The sequence below is a fragment of the Castanea sativa genome, chromosome 9 (genome assembly GCF_040712315.1).
Source record: "Castanea sativa cultivar Marrone di Chiusa Pesio chromosome 9, ASM4071231v1".
Lineage (NCBI taxonomy): Eukaryota > Viridiplantae > Streptophyta > Magnoliopsida > Fagales > Fagaceae > Castanea > Castanea sativa.
The window spans coordinates 34,323,645-34,342,720 of record NC_134021.1 but is presented as its reverse complement, the minus strand read 5'-3'; the positions used below and the strand labels follow the sequence as shown (position 1 = coordinate 34,342,720).

Below are 19,076 nucleotides of genomic sequence, written 5' to 3'. Positions count from 1 at the left end.
TTATTTTTTGGTAAACATGCACCGATTTATTTGTTCACATGAAATAGAAGCAGAAACACCAAAGGAGCCTCAAATCTACTTTTTTATTTGAAAGGACACAAGTCTATAATATGTCATGAGAACCAATACAAACATGTTATACATACATAAGATAAAAGGAAGGATAACTACAAGCTTAAAACGCAAATAAAACGATACCAAAAATGGAAGAAAGATGAGAAAAACAAAGACCCACTTTAGACAAATTCAACAAGAAGTATTGGCCGTGACAGCACGTTTGGTAAAGTTCCTTAGACCAACTCTTATACATGTCACATTTGTAACATAATAATAATAAAAAAAACATTTTTTTGATAAAATATTATTTTTTGATGACAAAAAATATATATATTATTAAACATTTGACATTATTTATTGTCGTATAAAAAAATATAGTATAAAATAAGGTAATAAAATATGTATATGTCTTTATCAAAAACGCGCGTAAAATCCGCGAGAAATTGAAGCATCCGTCCCCCAACTCATAGTTGCTAGCGTTGTGGAAGAAAAGAAAGAAAGAGAGAAATAGCAAAAACAGTTTTTAGAGAGAAAGATAGCATCTTTCTTTGTTGGTATAATCGATCTGAGAAATCAAAAACTAAAAGCTTTTTGGGCGAGGCAGTTGGTTTTTCTTTTGATCCAACAGCCTCTTTTCTCTCTCTCTCTCTCTCACACCTGGATTTTTCAACTTCCAGTTCACTTTCACACGCATTGTGTACCCAAATGATGGGAATTTTTTTGGTTTTGAGTGAAGATTTTTGTGGGTTTTGGTGTGATATATACATTGGATAGTGAGGAGTAGAAAGTGGGGTTGTGATAAGAGAGGGTTCTGTTGTGGTTTTGATTAGAAATTCTAATCTGGGTTCTGGGTTTTTCTTCTTTTTAGTAACAGTATGGACCCGAATGATAAACCCAGACGGCTGTACAAAGTTTGGAAGGGAAGTAATGTGAGTTTCTCTGCCTCTCTCTATGTCTATGTCAATTGGTTTTGCTCTTTATATTATGCTAATTTTCAGTTCATGAACTGACTTGGGTTTCTTAAATTTTCTTTTCTCATATGAATGACTATAATAAAATTGTGACAACTTCACCGATTGTATTTTCTTTGTATTGGGGTCCACTATTGTTCATTGTTTGGTTGGTGATTATTTGATTTTAGATGTCTATTGCTATTTTTTTGATTGTGATGATTGATCCTCTATTATCAATAACTGGAAATTGTACAATTGCACTAGTTAGGAAGCTCTACTAATGTGGTTAGAGGCAACAAAAATGAAAGAATTAAAGCTGATTGTGGGAGTTCTCTTTTGCGGGTCTATTCAGTTAGTTTAGCATTCTTTTGGATTTTATATTATCATACCACACTACTAAAAGTGTGAGGAAAAGAGGCTAAATTTTCAATTGAAGTCAACTAAAATATTCTCTAAGATGGGTGAGGTTTGGAAAGAAGGTTATGTCTAAAAAAACAAATATATTATAAACTTATTTTCTCATTACTTTCTCTTATTGAAAGAACTAAACTATAATATAATTCCATTCATTTCCTCATTTTATTTTCTCTTGTAGAATACAAACCAAATCGGAATTTAGAAATGTATTTCATTGTCTTTAGTTTCTCTCAAATTTCTTTTTATAAAAAAAATAATGAAACATAATATAAATTTTTTTTTTCTGTTCTTTTACTAACTTGACTTTTTTACTGTAAAATTTGAACCATATGGAGTGGAAATGAGTTTTCGATTTTGGTTCAAGTCAACTCAGCCACTTCACTTTAGTTTCATGTTAATAAGGCTAGTGTTTCTTTTTCTGTTCTCATTTTCTTCCTTTGCCCTTTTTAGGGGGAAAGAGGGTTGCTTATCTAATTTGTCTAGTTTCTTATATTATGGGGTAAATTACGCTTTATTACCGTAAACTATACCCTAGATTACGCTTTGCAGCCTAAACATTTTGAATGCACATTTTGCACCTAAACTATGACCTTTGTTACACTTTACAACTAACGTTAAAAGAGTGGAAGTGTGATATTGTTTGTTTTTAAGAAACCAAGCTGTCTTCTTTAAACTCTTCTGTTGTTCGAAGTCTTTGGGGTAGTCCGATCCTCGATTGGGTTGCTCTAGATTTAGTCAACCCTGCAGGGGGGGTGTTACTGGTTTGGGACAAGAGAGTCTATGAAAAATTTGACAGTGCTACAGGTTAGGAATGTATGATTTTGTATGGGTATGTTCAGGAGTGTATGGTCCTAATGATGATAGCTAACGGGGTGCTTTGTGGGAGGAGCTCACGAGGATGCCCTCTAGGTGGAATACAACATGGTGTGTGTTTGGGGATTTTAATATTCTTCGATATCCGAGTGAGAGATTTGGTTGTGAAGCTTTTAGTCCGGCTATGTTTGCTTTTTCAGATTTCATTGAGGCTAATTACCTTGTGGATTTACCCCTTGAGGGGGCTTTGTTCACCTAGTTTAGAGATTCGGGGACAAATTATATGTCAAGAATCAACAGGACCTTGGCATTGGCGGATTGGGTAGATCATTTTGGGAATGTGTCTCAAAGGGTGCTCCCCCAAGTAGTTTCTGATCACTGCCCACTCTTGGTGGTAGCTGGTTGTGTTAATGAAGGTTGAAGTGCCTTTAAGTTTGAGAATATGCGGTTGAAAGTTGAGGGTTTTGTGGAGGGAGTTTGGCAATGGTGGAATGGGTATTGCTTTTTGGGTTCTCCAAGCTTTATTCTGGCTTGTAAATTAAAAGCTCTTAAAGATGATTTGAAAAAGTGGAATAAGGAGGAATTGAGGATTTGGCCTTTAGAAAGAAATGCCTTTTATCTGAGTTGTGGGTTTGGATGCTAGGGAGGACTTGTTGGGTCTTTCGTAGGAGGAACAAACTTGTCATATTTAGATTAAAGGTGACATTGCACATTTAGCCTCATTGGAGGAGATTTCTTGGAGACAAAAGTCCTAGATATTGTTTGTAAAGGAGGGTGACAATATACTTGCTTTTTTCACTAGGTAGCAAACTCACATAGAAGAACTAATTATATTCGAGGTATAGAGGTGGATGGTGTCCTTTATGAGGATGAGGAAGAGGTGCGGTCTAAGGTGGTTCATTTTTATCAGGGTTTGTACACGGAGTCAGATTCTTGGTGTCCTTCTATGGATGGTTGGAGTTTGCTAGTATTGAGGAGGATGAGCGGCTTGCTCTTGAGAGGGATTTTTCTAAGGAGGAGGTGGTATAGGTCCTTCAAGATGGAGGGTGATAAAGCCCTAGGTCTTGATGGCTTCACTATGGCCTTTCTTAAAAAATGCTAGAGTGTAGTGGAAAAGGATGTTATGGCCTTCTATGATCATTTTCATAGGAGCTCAGAGTTTGAACGGTCTCTGAATGCTTCTTTTCTATCTTTGATTCCCAAAAAAAGTAATGCCCTAAATATCAGAGATTTTCGGCCTATCAAATTAGTGGGCATTGTGTATAAGCTGCTATCTAAGGTGTTGGCTAACAAATTGAGGACGGTGCTGGATAAAGTCATTTTGGAGTCGCAAAATTCTTTTGTTGGTGGTAGACAGATTTTAGATTTAGTGTTTATTGCTAATGAATGTCTAGATAGTAGATTGAAGTGTTAGACTTTGTGGTTGGTGTGTAAGTTAGACATCAAAAAAGCCTATGATCATGTAAGTTGGGACACTTTGTTCTATTTGTTAGAGAGGATGGGCTTTGGGGGTCGATGGAGGAGATGGTTAAAGGCTTGTGTTACTACTATCTGCTTCTCAGTTTTGATTAATGGATCTCTTGTTGGTTTCTTTGGTAGCTCTAGAGGCCTAAGACAAGGTGATCTGTTGTCTACCTTTTTTTTTCTTTTGATCATGGAGGTTTTAAGTCAGATTTTGAAGAAAATTGAGGAATGTGGTCTTATTCAGGGTTTTCATGTGGGACCTATTAGTTCTATTGGTATTCGTATTACTCATCTTATATTTGTTGATGACACCATTCTTTTCTGCGATGCTTCTAGGGAGCAGTTGCTATCCATTTGGCTGGCATTGACTTGTTTTCAAGCCTTTATTAGTTTGAAGGTGAATGTGGGGAAAAGTGAAATTGTCCCTATTAGGGAGGTGAGCAACATTCAAACTTTGGCTAATATTCTTTAGTGCAAGGTGGGTAGGTTGCCTATGATTCGGGAATGCCGTTGGGTACCTTGTATAAGACAACCTCTATTTGGAATCCGATTCTAGAGAGGACAGAGAAGAAGCTTTCAAGCTTGAAGTGGCTTTATTTTTCAAAGGGTGGCAAACTCACTTTGTTGAAAAGTACCCTTTCAAGCTTTCCTACTTATCATCTTTCCCTTTTTACTATTCCTAAAGCTATGGCAATGAGATTAGAACGTTTTTTGTGGGGTTCCTCAGTTGAGTGCTTCAAATACCCTTGGTGGCTTGGGAAAAGGTTTGCTTACCGTGCAAGTTGGGTGGTTTGGGAATTCAAAATTTGGTGTCGTTTAATTAGGCTTTATTAGGGAAATGGCTTTAGAGGTATGGTCACGAAACTACTCATCTGTGGCGGAGGGTCATAGCCATGAAATATGGGGAGGGGAAAGGGGGTTGGAGCACTAGAGTTTGTAGAAGGGCTCATGGTTGTGGTTTATGGCGTAGTATTAGTGAAGTGTGGGAAAGTTTTTCTAAGCATTTGTCTTTTGTGGTGGGGGATGGTTCTCGCATTCTTTTTTGGTATGATAAGTGGATTGGGAAAAATTCTTTTGAAACTCTTTATCCTCAATTATTTGTGTGTTCATCTAATAAGGAAGCTTGTATTTCTGAAGTGTTAAATCCTCCAGTTGGTGAAAATGATAGAGTATGAAGTTTAAGATTTTATAGGGAATTTAATGATTGGGAGTTAGTGGCTTCCTACTCCCTTCTTCACTTCATTCAAACTTGGATTCCTAGGGGTGGAGGTAGTAACAGGCTTTGTTGGTGCCTCAATGGAAGTGGGAAGTTTGACATTTGGTCTTTCTATCATAAGATTCAAAATGTAACTCTTTCTACTTTCCCTTGGAAGGGCATTTGGAAAGTAAAGGTTTCCTAAAAGGGCAGCTATCTTTATGTGGACAGCAGCTCATGGCTAGATTCTAACTTTGGATAATCTTATGCTCTATGGTCGCACTTTGGCGAATTGTTGTTGTAATGAGGAATCTGTGGATCACTTGCTAATTCCTGTCCGGTAGCTCATTATTTGTGGATTTATATGCTTCGGTTGTTTGGGATTGATTGGGTCATGTCAAGTTCAGTTGCAGACTTATTTTTTTTGTTGGTATCATTGGCTTGGGAAACATAATTTTGATTTTTGGAATTTGGTTCTGGGATGTTTAATGTGGACTATTTGGATTAAACGGAATCGGCGTTCTTTTGAGGATACTAATAAATCTCTAGCTTAGTTGTTAGATTTATACTAATGGACCCTATTTGATTGGTCTTGGTGTTGGGGTTTCTCGAATTGTTCTATACTTAGGAATTTTCTTTTGCCTCTAAGAATAGCTTAGTGTCTGTTTGTTTCTTTTTTCTTCTTTTTATCTCTTTGTTCACTATTGTGAACCTTGTGTATTTTTCATGCTTTTCCTTCTTCAATAATATTTGTTCTTGCCTATCAAAAAAGAAAAAGAAAAGAAGAAGTTAAGTTTGTCATTAACTTGGATAGAAAAGTATGACATCACGTGAAAAGACCCAATTGCCCTTCAATCCCTTAAAAACAAAAAAGAAATTACACTCTATCACCCTAAACTGTACCCTCGATTACACTTTGCACCATAAACTTTGGATTTTCATTCAAGTTAACGACAAACTTAACATCATGGTGTAAAGTGTAACTGAGCTCATAGTTTAGGGTGCAAAACATGCATTTGAAAAGTTTAGGATGTATAGTATAATCTGGAGTATAGTTTAGGGTGATAAAGCATAATTTTCCTTATATTATTCTCATTTAAGTACCACTCATTCACATTTTTTTTTATCCCTTCCTGTCGTCATTTCATTATTTTATTGATGATTGCTAGTTTTGCTTGTTGGATTGGCAATTGGATGAAGTTCTTTAGATATTCATCTTTTTTATTTATACAATGTATCTTTTCAAGAATGAATACTTATCAGCCATGTATTGCAAGCTAATTATCCATCAGGGGGTTCTGAATTTACCATAATGATTAAGTTTTTCATTATTTGCTCTCTCTCCATTCTTTTCTACTGTTATCTCAATTATGTTGATCGACCAGTAGATAGAGAAAAAAACTATTGTAATGGTTCTTTTCTGTATGCATGCATTGTCTACAGGTAGGGAAAACTTATAAGCAATTCCTCTCTCTCTTCCTCTCGTACTGTTATACCAATTATCTTGACCGACCAATAGGTTGAAGAGAGAGAAACTAATGCAATGGTTATTTTGTGCTTGTGTGTGTGTGTGTGTGTGTGTGGGGGGGGGGGGGGGTTGGGTGCGCATTAGAACCTTAAATCCTAATTAGTTGCATCTAGGCTTATTTAGTTACTTTGAATTTTACAAGGTCATGTCATCTTCTCAGCAAATAACAATGATAAAGATAGTAGTCTTTGTCTTTTTCAATTTTATGAGTTCTTGTCGTCTTCCCAGCAGATAACAATGATGAAGATTAAAGCATATGTCTCATTTTGTTTGTCCAATATTCTATTTCGGGATGTCCTAAAGTGTTCACTTTGACGAGTCAAAAGAACCAATTTTCATAACTTTTCTTACTTACATTATCATTTATTAAGAAGTCAATGCTTCTTTTCCAATTGCTTTATTTGAGTATAAATTAAGGAGGGTAATTTTGGAAATTGGCAACTTTTTATTTCAAAGACAATTCATTAAGAGGTTGGATTTTGTAAGGGGGTCAAACAAGTTGGATAGAGGGAGTAATGATTATAGATAATTGATCATTTCATGCACAATTTCTCTCTCACAGTCATGTTGAATGGTTGAAATAGTAAAAGTTTAGATTTTTATTAATCATTTCTTGAGCCTACAGATTTTATGCCCCCACCCCCCCTGCCTCCTGGTAATCAGCAAATTTGATGCATTACCCCTGCACACACTTGGTGCGATGGTCACTCCACAAGTATAAGTGCTTGTGGGATGTTGGGGGAGGGGGGGGGGGATAAGGGCCAGGGTTCAAGTCTCCAAGAGGGAACTTTCACACACATATATACTTAGATTAGGCTAGAGTAGAATTTCTATCTTGTAAAAAAAAAAAAAAAACTTCCCCTTTCACTTAAGATAGTTTCGTGTGACTAGAATGGGTGCTTAGAATTTTAGATTTTTGCAGTCTCTTATTCTAAGTAATTTTTTGGCATGATAGTGAGTAAAAGTGTTCTTGTTTATTTACTTTTACTTTATATATATATAATATTTATAGCTTCACTGTCTTTGAAGTTTTGTCTTTTGGTTGATAAAGAAGCCAGCTGTTTAAATACATGTGGTACTGTTGCAATATTACTGAAGATTGAGAAGTAGTATGACATACTCACGCTGATGGTCTCTTTTCTTGTCTGTACAGAAATTTTTCTGTGGTGGGAGGTTAATCTTTGGGCCTGATGTGGCATCTCTGTTTCTGTCCACACTCCTTATTGCCATCCCTGCAATTACTTTTTCTATAAAGATTTATCTTAAAATCAGGGATATGAAGAACAGCGATAACCTTCTTTGGTATTTTGTATTGATTGTGGGTTTATTCATCACTGTTTTGGTAAGTTTTTCTGTTTTATGTCTATCTAGTGATGACTATTTTGAAAGAGAAGTGCTACGTCCACAACATTCTTACAACAAATCATAGGTGGTTAGTTGTTATTGATTCAAATTTGAACTTACCATTAAGATTACTTTTTTGCCCCAACAATAACAACTTGCTACTTATGATTTGTTGTGAAAATGTTGTGGACATAGCATTTCTCATTTTGAAAACTATGCATGTGCTAACTGCTAAGCCCTAGTCCTGTGTTGTTGTGGACTCCATCCTCACTAATTGGATGTTGCAAAAAAATTTCACGAATGCATTTTTTTTATGCTTACTTATATCCTTTCAATTATCCGTTGAACCCACGTGTGAAAGAGGCAGTGAATTAACAAAGAATATTAGGGAAGTAAGGTACCACATGAATTTGAAAGAAGATAAAAAAAATGTGTAGTCAAACACCACATGGAAATGTAATGACTCAGTTTTGTTCTACCCTCCAAGCCTAAATAATTAAGTTGGAAGATTTTTGTGTATGTTTTTATTGTTTTAGTGGCATGGCCAAGCCATGCTCCAGAGAAAATATCCAATGGAGAGAGGTGGGCATGTAGCTAAAAGATGACTATAAAATGTGGCTATGGACCTTGGTGTCAAGGTTTGGTTCCTCCTCACGCACAAATGGCCAATTAGCTTTTGGGACAAGTCTATTTTATTTTAGTAGTATTTAATCTTTTGTGCTGTATGTGCATGATCAATTGTTTTTGGATTTCAGAAGGTTACTCTGATGTTAACTTTTCAAATTTATGGAAATTACTATGTAGAACACGTTACCTTCGTCTTTAGGGTATCGGGTCTATTCCAAACTATGGATCTTCTCCATTAGACTCTAGTAAAATCAAGATTCAATGGTTGCATTTCCATGTGTTATTTGAATTTCCCTCAGAATTGTTCATGCTTTTTTCCTGATGCTTACAGTAACAGCTTCTTCTTGCACTTAGAGTATCAATGACCCCTATAAACTTTCTGCAGGATTTAACATTTCTCTTCTTGACCTCTAGTAGAGATCCTGGAATAGTCCCTAGAAATTTAAGCCCTCCTGAATCAGATGAAGCATTTGATGCAACTACCCCATCGATGGAGTGGGTTAATGGGAGAACGCCTCACTTGAAACTACCCCGGACAAAAGATGTGATGGTGAATGGTCACTCAGTAAAAGTGAAGTACTGTGACACTTGCATGCTCTATCGCCCGCCTCGTACTTCTCATTGTTCCATCTGCAACAATTGTGTCCAGAGATTTGATCATCACTGTCCATGGGTTGGGCAATGCATTGGATTAGTAAGTTTCATTATTCTACTTGCAGACTTGTTGAAAAGAGAGAGAGAGAGAGAGAGAGAAAAGAAAAGCTTTAAGAATATAATTCGAATTTATATTACTTATGGTAAACCCATCAACAAACTGAATGGAGATACAACTATTCTTAAAGAAAATTTTCTGGCTCTCTCTCTCTCTCTCTCTCTCTCTATATATATATATATATATATATAAATTCACTATAAGGGTTTTACCAAGTAAAAAAAGAGAATTTTCCACGTAAATTTTAATTCTGGGCAATTCAACCGAAGTAATTAGAAGAGCTGGTACATCTAATCAATAGGAATGCAATGGGTTGAATCTGAGACAAGGAAAGTCTTCCCAAACCAAGCTTTGTTAGACATTCCATATCCTGAACTCTTTCGAAACCTGATTAGAGTTAGGAATTCTACCCCAAGCTTGTCCTAATTAAATCTGGAAAAGGCAAACCCTAGTAAACCCACTCAATATCAGTTTTGTTAACGTTGCTTGTAGGAAGATAAAATTGCATGATAATGGGCAAAAAAAATAAGAGCTACTGACAATGAACTAATCTAGTGAAGTAATAATCTACCAACCATGCTGCTATCTCTGTAAATTACTATTTTGTTATCTATTTTGTCATGTATTTTAAATTACTAAAAAATCTGTGCAGTCTGATTAACTGACTTTTGTTGCTATACTCTATGGTATATTTTCATTTTTTGTGAAACTATGGAATCTTGTATAACTCTACTTTAAGTGACCAAAACATGCAGCACATATTTTTAATAGATGGATTGGAAGTCAATCTTGTTGTTTTCTGTTTAACCGCACAACCAAGATGTTTCCAAGGTGTATCATTGGAATATTTATGTTTTGAGTTTTGCATTGCTTCTGTATGGATGTCTCTGCTTTACAGTTAAAAGCATGGGGATCTCAGAAATTCTGATAAACTCTCTTGCATTAATTAATTACTGGATTATTTTGATCCCTTTTCTAGAAATACTGTTGAATTTCTGGAATTTTTTTTTCATACATAAGGTGTTTGGAAGTATTTTCTGGGAATGACTCTAATTAGCAATTGAAAAAGATCGGCTGTGGTGACCCTGATATTGACATCATTTAAATGCCCAAGTTTTTGGTACAATATGAGTGAATCTTAAAGTGTTAGTACCTTTGAGTTAGATTACACAATATGATGTCTCGTTGTTTGGGACAATTGCATGTCGACCCCCTCCAATTGCTCTCTGTCAGAGGATTGCTCCTCTTCAGACACTGTTTCCTGTCAATGCTGAGGCTACCTCAGTGAGTTATTTTATACTGACTGTCATGGGCCATGCTCTTTTTGAGCAATAGCCTTGTGGCATTTGTCTTGGGTACCAACCAAGAATTTCACCAATTAGCATCCTTGCAAAGAGCACACACGTGCAGCCATGATTATAATGCAAGGAAACAGTGAATGCCCAATTTTAAGGCAGCAACACTCTTAATTTATTTATTTTTAATAATTATGTTACTAGTATGTATCAAATTTTTGGGATAGTAACCAGCATGTATCATGGTTTGTACAGAAGGAATATTTACAATAGTACTTAATCCTAGTATGAATTTTAAGCGATAAGAACCATTTACATAATAAAGATGCTGTATTTAATTTAGATGATATGGGTTAGGAAATGGATTCTTTTAAAATCTATTTGGTGTGCAAATGCTACTCAAATTATTTAATAATATATTATTGGATCTAACGGTAGAAGTACATGTTAATCTGCTTGCAGCGTAACTATCGGTTCTTCTTCATGTTCATATCAACTTCAACCATCTTGTGCATTTATGTGTTTGCATTTTCTTTGACCAACATTCTTCAAAAGAAAGGCACTTTTTGGAATGCTGTGTCGCATGACATCCCATCGGATTTTCTCGTAGTGTACTGCTTCATAGCTGTCTGGTTTGTTGGTGGCCTTACAATTTTCCATTTCTATCTGATTTGCACAAACCAGGTAATCTTATTACTCAAAATACATATAAATGAATGATTTATGCTGTATATTTTACTCAGAGTGTGTCATTATGTCTCAATTATGCTAATGTAGTTATGAATATGCCTTATGTATAGGGAGTCAGTAGATTTATTAACAGGTTAGATTATAGCATCTCTAAGGGTCTGTTTATTTAATATCATGTTTAGGTTTTGAAAGGAATGCTCAAAGCTTTTTTGTATTATTATCTGACTGCACAAATTTTGTAGCTTCTATAAATTACATCACATTATATGTTTTGACTTATCAAAAGAAAAGAAAAAAATGATGTTCCGGAATACATTATCAGAGCTATCTATTGTGGAAATTCATGTATACTTTCATTGCACTCAGGAAATTGCTTAAACGTGTATACTTGGTTTTTAAAATAGTAACATTATTGCAAGCCACCACCAAGTGTGGGAAGCTAAGTGGCAAAGGCTTACTCTCATATGGTTTGGTTCGGGTCAATGTCCTAAGTTCAAACTGTTGGAGGCATGATGTTGGTTCACTCAAGATGACCACCATTTGATGCTATTGGGACCCCAGGGCATACTGACCCCTTATTTTCTAGGTCCCTTAGACATTACTTCCTTAATGACCTCCTATATCCCCCCCCCCCCCCCCCCCAAAAAAAAAAAAAAAAACTCTCCAAAAAAAGAAGCATTGCAAGCCAATTAATTTATGAGATTATCATGTTTATTCTGTCTGATTGCCATGGTGTGAATGGGTCTAGGCTACTGACAGGACCATGACCTGACTTTTAATAGACATTTTTCACTACCATGTGCTTGTTTTCTTTTGCATATGCAAACTGCCTCATGTATCTTCTTCTTTCCTGTCTTTTTCAATGGCTTTTCCTCCAGATGTAATGGATCATATATCTTGAATAAGTATTCAACCCCATGTTATATTTTTTTTGATTCAGACAACTTATGAGAACTTCCGCTACCGATATGATAAGAAGGAGAATCCATATAACAAGGGAATGATGGGAAACCTCAGAGAAGTTTTTTTCTCTAAGATCCCCCCTTCAAGGAATCAATTCCGATCATTTGTTAGGGAGCAAGAACATACAATGGTGGCAACTGTGGCTCCAAACAATGGGGAATCTTTTATAAACTCAAAGGAGAAAATTGACATTGAAATGGGAACTAAGCATGCGGAGGGCAGTGGTTTCTCACTTCCAGAAATATTGCGGAATTTGGACTATGACGACTTGGTGGATAATATAAAGAGTACAGAGGAAGAAAGAACACCTGCTTTTGACTCATTATCGTCTTTTGAGCAAGAACCAAAAGAATCTGTTCCAAGCTCCACTGGTCAAGATGGGATGCAAAGCTCATCTTTTGGAGATGGAGCAAGATCTATTCAAAGATCCTCTACTGGAGATGGTGTTGGGGAACCTGATCAGAGCTCCATGTCTGTCAATGGAACAAAAGCAGTTGAGGGAACTGATGACGGAAATAATTCGCACCAAACCACAGCTCCAGTTTTTCAGGCATAAAGGTGTTTCCTTGCTTCTTTTCCTTCCAGTAATGCTTCTATTGTTTTGGACACTAAAACTAGTACATTTTGATTAAATATTTGAAATTAGGAAGAAAGATATGATAATGCAGTGTCTCATAGCTTAAATTTTAGCCAATTTTGGTGTTAAAGAGAGCTCATTGATGGTTAGCTTCCAATCAAAGTGCAGATGCATGGACAAACTTTGGTATATTATATTGGTTTCTTTAATTTTTAATAAATGGCATGTCTCATTGCCTTGTGCAAACCGCCTTGCCATGATAGGTCAATTAAAGTTGAACTTTTTATATGCGAGGCAAGATGCACTATAATTTCATTAGCCTGTATAAGGTTATTCTCACCTTCAAAAATGCTGCTACGGGATTGATTTTTAATTTTTTTAATAAAAAAAATCCTGTAGTGTAGAGTACTTAACTCTCCACACCCCCCCCCAACCCAAAAATAAAAGAAAAATTACTGGGTTAGCTTATTAGAAGTACCTTCATTTATGAAATGGACTTGTTATTTTCTAATTCCTTTTCTGTGGTTTTTTTTTTTCCCTTTAATTACTGAAGTGAATTATCATTAGTGGTAACACCAGATTTGGGTACAGGACGTTCTTCTATGTCTTGTACATCTTGGTGCAGATAAAAATGGATTTCTTGTTTCTCAAGTTGCAGTAGTTCATTGCTTGTGAGGGGGCCGCAGCTTTCCAAATATAGAGGTTGAATACAAGCTCAGGGATGTAATTTTTATGCTGGAAAGCAGAGAAAATTGTTCATATGCCTTTTCATCTATACGTTATAAAGTTCAGATCCATGCTGTTATAACTTGTATATGTCACTGTTCAAGATAATACGGAAATGTGGAACAAATTAGCGTCACAAAGTGTATAATGGTCTATAGATTGTGTTGTAGGATTTACCTACACTTTTTTTGTCTGCCCCTTCAATGACTCAAAACTTGTATTTGGCTAGACTTGTGTATAACTGGAATTCATCTTTTCTGATCTACTGGCTTGACTTGTATTGTATTTATAAGGTGCAAGGTTTAAAATTCGTTTTGTCCATTCGTTTCTCCTTTGGACAATGAACTCTCAAAAGGTTACTTGGTGTTTGAGGAAATAAAAAAATATTAGAATCTATGAACCACCACTTAAGAGTTTGAGAATGATGCGTGGGGCTGTATAGGTCCTTGTAGCTGTGATATCTTTCTAGTTCTAGGATTTGTAGTGAGGCTTGCCATGGACGTATTGTATTAAGGATCATGTTGTGATTGGCTCTGTTAGTGATAGTTTCTATGTTCTTTCTAGTAGGTTTCTGTTTCTCATCACCCAGGTAGCTTTGGGTTTATTTCTGCTGAGAAGAAGATGCCTGTGTTGGGGAAATACTTACCCTTGAAAACTTTAGAGACTAGCAGTTTAGGGCTTGGGTTCATTTGAAATCAAAACCAAATATGGGAGAAGGATGGGAATCTAGAAATCGCTCTTTGCACTAACGAGCACTACAATACAATTGGAAACCTTTGGCTCAAAATTCACTAATACATGATTAACTGTTTACGGTGTAAATTTTGAGCCCTTCAAAATAGGGCTCCAAATTATTAGTTAAAAAGATAAAAAAATTAATAGTCATATTGATAAAATTTTCATTGAAATTTAAGTCTTGGACCCTTTGTTGATGGCCATTTTTGGGAATTTCCTACAAGCTCAAACAAAGAAAAGCCCCAATTATTTATGGGGCCATTATCTCTAATCATATAATTTTTATTTTTATATATATCCAACGTCCTTGTATTTTTAATGGGGAAAATGAGGGAGTGTGGATTGGGGGGTAAAAAATGGATTTACTTGGGCTAACTCATGAACCTAAACTTGGAACACCTGTAGGAGCTGAAGGTCCACTTTCTGTCCACAAACACAAAAATAAAGATTGGTTGCATTAAAGGTATTCTGCAAATAGGTTGGTTGCATTTATGGTGTGGTTGTTTTGAGGTGAAATAGAGTGGATGAAAAATTTTGGAGAGAAAAAAGGAAGGGAAACATTTTTAGAGTGTGTTTGGTTGGGTTAGGAGGAAAAAAAATAAATGGTGGAGTTTAAGTGTTTTCTTTCCAAGTCTACTAAAAAATTCTCTCTAAAATGGATAGAAAACTTGAGAGGGAAAATATGATGATTGAATGACAAAAATGCCCATGTGCAACTTGCACATGGGCTTAACGTTGCTTTTTTCTTTTTTCTTTTCTTTTCTTTTCTTTTCTTTTTTTTTTTTTTTTTTTTAAGCATTTGGTTTCATGTTGCCGCTGCTTTGCTTCACTGGGTGTTTCCCCTTTTTTTTTTTTTTTTTTTTTTTGGTGTGATTTCCTGAAGCTGTAGGGTGATGATTTGTTTTCTTCTTCTTCTTTTTTTTTTTTTTAATTTTTAACTAGACATGATTTTTTTTTTTTTTATCCTGGAACATGATTTTTTTTTTTAAATATAATTTGGGTCATTGATTTTTTTTTTTTGGTTGCTTGTCACTTTTTTTGTTTTAATTGTGCACAATTTTTTAATTAGGGTATATGAGTAAAGTTATGCAAACTCATTTTTTCCATCTTTCCACTTTTTCACTCTCAACCAGACAAAAAGGAGGAAAATTATTATTATTATTTTTTATCCTCTCACTTTTCCACTCCTCCAACCAAACGGGCCCTTAAGGTATTCTGGCCACATCCCACCAATTTAGCAAGTTTCTAAAGGGGTTGTTTCCTTTTAGCAAAGCTCAAAAAGTGGGATTGGTAAAATATTTGCCCTTCTTTTGAAGATAGCCAGGGCAGTGGCTACAGGTCCAGGTCAAGAACTCCTCCTAATCATCTTCGTAGTCATCAGGGCAGGGAATCTTCCTCTAGGGGCTTAGGAAATGATGCTATGAATAGGGCGTTACACCAAATTTACAAGTCACCTTTCACACGTAGGGTGGAGAAGGGGAAGCTTCCATGGCGGTTCACTCAACCCACGTTCACCATTTATAATGGCCGAATAGACTCTGTGGAACACGTGAGTCATTTTAATCAAAGGATGGTGGTACATTCTAAAAATGAAACTTTAATGTGCAAAGTCTTCCCTTCTAGCTTGGGACATGTTGTGATGAGATGGCTTAATGGGTTGAAGGCAGGTTCTATTGATTCCTTCATGGAACTCACTAGGGCATTTGGGTCCCGCTTCATCACCTGTAGTAGAGTTCCTCGGCCTCTGGATTTGTTATTGTCCATGGCCATGAGAGAATGGGAAACCCTAATAACATACTGTGACAAGTACTGGGAGATGTTCAATGAGATTGATAATGATTTTGATGATGTAGCAATACGGACTTTCAAGGTTGGCCTCCCTACTGAGCACGACTTACGGAAATCTCTGACCAAGTGTACGTCGGCTCATGGATCGAATTGATGAGTACAAACGGGTTGAGGAAGATCAGCAGTAGGGTAAGGAAAAAGCGAAGGTTATCCCTCAGGAGAGGAGGGATTTTAGGTCAGACAGATACAACAATAACAGGCCACGGAGAGATTTTACTGGGCAATCCGTTCCTATTGTTCCACAAATGGTTAACACTGTATTCCGAGAACTGGTGCATCAGGTGTTGGAGAAAATCCAGAATGAACCATACTTCAAATGGCCCAACAAGATGGTTGGGGATCCTATGAGGCGCAATCAGAATCTCCACTGTCACTATCATCAGGACAGAAGTCATACCATTGAAGATTGAAGGACTCTGTGGAATCATTTGGAGCAGTTGGTTAAGGAGGGAAGGTTGAAGCAATTTTTGTATCATCCCAATGGGCAAGGAGGCCATTCAAGTTCTGTGAGCCAAGGGAAAAATTCATCAATGCCTCATTTGGGAACAATTAATGTTATTTTTGCTGCTCCTGATAGGACTGGTTCTTGTCCTACCAGGGTGATGTCTGTGTCACGAACTCTTGTTGAGGAGTCTAACTCTGAGCTGAAGAGGATTGAGGGGAATACTCCACCTATTTTAGGTTTCTCGGAAGAGGATAAGATTGAGACTATCCAACCGCATGACGATGCTTTAGTTGTTACGCTGAGGATAGGGGCTAGGACATGAGAAAGGTAATGGTTGACTAGGGTAGTGGTGCAAATATTATGTACCCTGACGTGTTCAGGGGACTCAACTTAAAGCTTGAGGATCTTATAGCTTACGATTCACCACTGATAAGCTTTGAAGAGAAAGCTGTCATACCAAAGGGGTAGATTCGATTACCGGTGCAATCAAGTCCAGAGGTTGTGGATGTAGATTTCATTATGGTAGACGCTTACTCTCCCTACACGGCCATTGTGGCAAGGCCTTGGTTGCATGCTCTAGGTGTCATTTCCTCAACTCTACATGTCAAGGTGAAGTTCCCGTCTGGGGAACTAATCGAGGAAATTATTGGGAGCCAATCTGTGGCTAGACAGTGTGTCACAGCTACAATTCTGAATCAGCCTGGGCCAGAGTCCTCGGCCTCGGCTACGGGGGGCTTATAGCAATTAATGTCTCTAACTATGCCCAATATGGCGGCAGTAGAGGAAGCTATGTGTGAAGAGTTAGAGAAGGTTCTTATAGATGATGATCTCGAAAAATTCTTTCAGGTGGGAGTTCAGTTGCCACTTCAGAAGAAAATGGAGTTGGTTACATTTTTGAGAGAATGTAGATGTATTTGCATGGGATGCTTATGAAGCCCCTAAGGTTGATCCAAGTTTCATTTGTCATCACTTGAACGTCAATCTGGCTGTAGTTCCAAGGAGGCAATCACCTCGGCGTTCCTCTAAGGAGCACTCAAAGGCTATCAGGGAAGAGATGTTGAAGCTCAAAAAGGCTAGTGCTATTAAAGAAGTGTTCTATCCAGAATGGTTGGCTCATACAGTGGTAGTAAGAAGAAGAATGGGAAGTGGAGAGTGTGCGTGGATTTCACAGATCTGAATAAAGCTTGCCCTAAAGATTCATTCTCAATACCTCGTATAGATCAGTTGGTGGATGCTATAGTTAGGCATCCTCGGATGAGTTTTTTGGATGCTTTCTAAGATTACCACCAAATACCTTTGGCTTTGGATGATCAAGAAAAGACAGCCTTTGTTACTCCTACTGGAAATTATCATTAAAAGGTAATGTCTTTTGGTTTGAAAAACGCAAGAGCTACCTATCAAAGTATGATGACCAGAATGTTTGAACCACTGTTGGGGAAGACTATTGAAGTATATGTGGATGACATGGTGGTGAAGAGTAAAAAAGTTTTCATGCATGTGGAAGATCTGAACGATAGTTTTCAGACGTTAAGGAAATATTAGTTACGTCATAATACTTTCAAGTGCTCTTTTGGTGTGAGATCTAGAAAGTTTTTGGGTTATATGGTAACTCATTGGGGCATTGAGGTCAATCTTGCACAAGTCAAGGCAATTAATAGCTTACAGCCACCTCAAAATCTTAATGAGGTTCAGAGGTTAAATAGGATGACTACTGCTATCAATCATTTCATTTTTTGGTTTGCGGATAGGTGCAGGCCTTTCTTCCAGTTACTAAATAAGTGGAAATGATTTGAATGGACCGATGAATGTGCTTTAGCTTTTCAACAACTAAAGGATTATCTTTCGCGACCAACCATTATGTCTTGGCCAGAAGTTGATTAAGTTCTGTTTGCGTATATTGCCGTGGCTAATCATGCTATTAGCTTGGTTTTGATTCGGGTTGATAATAATGTGTAGAAGCCAGTTTATTATGTGAGAAAATCTTTACATGAGGCCAAGGTGCATTATTTACCTTTGAAAAAAGCTATCCTAGCGGTAGTGCATGCTACATGTAAACTTTCCCATTATTTCTAATCTCATACAGTTGTTATTTTAACTCAGCTTCCTCTTAAGTATATACTTCGAAGCGCTGACTACACGAGGAGGATTGCTAAATGGGGTACCATCTTGGGGACTTTTGATATCAAGTATATGCCTCACACTTCCATGAAAGGCCAGGTCCTTGCTGATTTGGTGGTGGAATGTATGTTGATGGGGCAGCAAACCAACAATGATGTGGAGAGTGTATGTTGATGGGGCAGCAAACCAAAGAGGATCTGGTGTGAGGCTAGTTCTGGTGTTTCCTAAGGGGTTTACTTTTGAGAAATCCTTGAGGTTGGGGTTCTCGACTACCAATAATGAGGCAGAGTATGAAGCGCTACTAGTAGGGATGGATATGGTTCAGAAAATGGGTGAAAAAATAGTACAAATGTTATCAGATTCACAACTAGTGGTGGGCCACGTAAAAGGGAAGTTAGAGGCTAGAGATCCAAGAATATCTAGCCCAAGTCAGGTATTTACAATCCAAATTTGAATCTTTTACTTTGTTGCATGTCTCCAGGAGTATGAATACCCATGCTGATTCCTTAGCTACCCTTGTAACGTCATCGGCACAAAGTCTACCTCGGGTCATCCTTGTTGAAGACTTG

General features: G+C 36.9%; 2 protein-coding genes across 3 annotated transcripts; both read left to right on the top strand.

The window, feature by feature from the left end:
- The first annotated feature begins 494 nt into the window (after window positions 1-494).
- Window positions 495-13,682, top strand: LOC142610713 (putative protein S-acyltransferase 4). Of its 2 annotated transcripts, XM_075782627.1 has the most exons (6): window positions 495-986; window positions 7,581-7,769; window positions 8,784-9,092; window positions 10,868-11,089; window positions 12,036-12,616; window positions 13,227-13,682. In XM_075782627.1, exons 1-5 carry the CDS (start codon window positions 933-935, stop codon window positions 12,612-12,614), a joined length of 1,353 nt encoding a protein of 450 aa, XP_075638742.1. In that variant the 5' UTR covers window positions 495-932; the 3' UTR covers window positions 12,615-12,616; window positions 13,227-13,682. The 2 variants fall into 2 exon arrangements, with proteins under 2 accessions (XP_075638742.1, XP_075638743.1); XM_075782628.1 differs by lacking the exon at window positions 7,581-7,769 and having other exon boundaries at window positions 542-986.
- Window positions 13,683-15,858: 2,176 nt separating this feature from the next.
- Window positions 15,859-16,711, top strand: LOC142609088 (uncharacterized). The gene is made up of 3 exons (XM_075780720.1): window positions 15,859-15,966; window positions 16,226-16,276; window positions 16,382-16,711. Exons 1-3 carry the CDS (start codon window positions 15,859-15,861, stop codon window positions 16,709-16,711), a joined length of 489 nt encoding a protein of 162 aa, XP_075636835.1.
- The last annotated feature ends 2,365 nt before the right edge of the window (window positions 16,712-19,076 follow it).

Excerpts from the sequence above, each read along its gene's own strand:
- LOC142609088 (XM_075780720.1), top strand. The coding sequence starts at position 15,859 with ATGGCCATGAGAGAATGGGAAACCCTAATAACATACTGTGACAAGTAC. Across the intron at positions 15,967-16,225 it reads TAGCAATACGGACTTTCAAG|GTGTTGGAGAAAATCCAGAA; the intron begins GTTGGCCTCCCT and ends CTGGTGCATCAG. Across the intron at positions 16,277-16,381 it reads TCAAATGGCCCAACAAGATG|TTGGTTAAGGAGGGAAGGTT; the intron begins GTTGGGGATCCT and ends CATTTGGAGCAG.
- LOC142610713 (XM_075782627.1), top strand. The coding sequence starts at position 933 with ATGGACCCGAATGATAAACCCAGACGGCTGTACAAAGTTTGGAAGGGA. Across the intron at positions 7,770-8,783 it reads GTTTATTCATCACTGTTTTG|GATTTAACATTTCTCTTCTT; the intron begins GTAAGTTTTTCT and ends AACTTTCTGCAG. Across the intron at positions 9,093-10,867 it reads TTGGGCAATGCATTGGATTA|CGTAACTATCGGTTCTTCTT; the intron begins GTAAGTTTCATT and ends ATCTGCTTGCAG.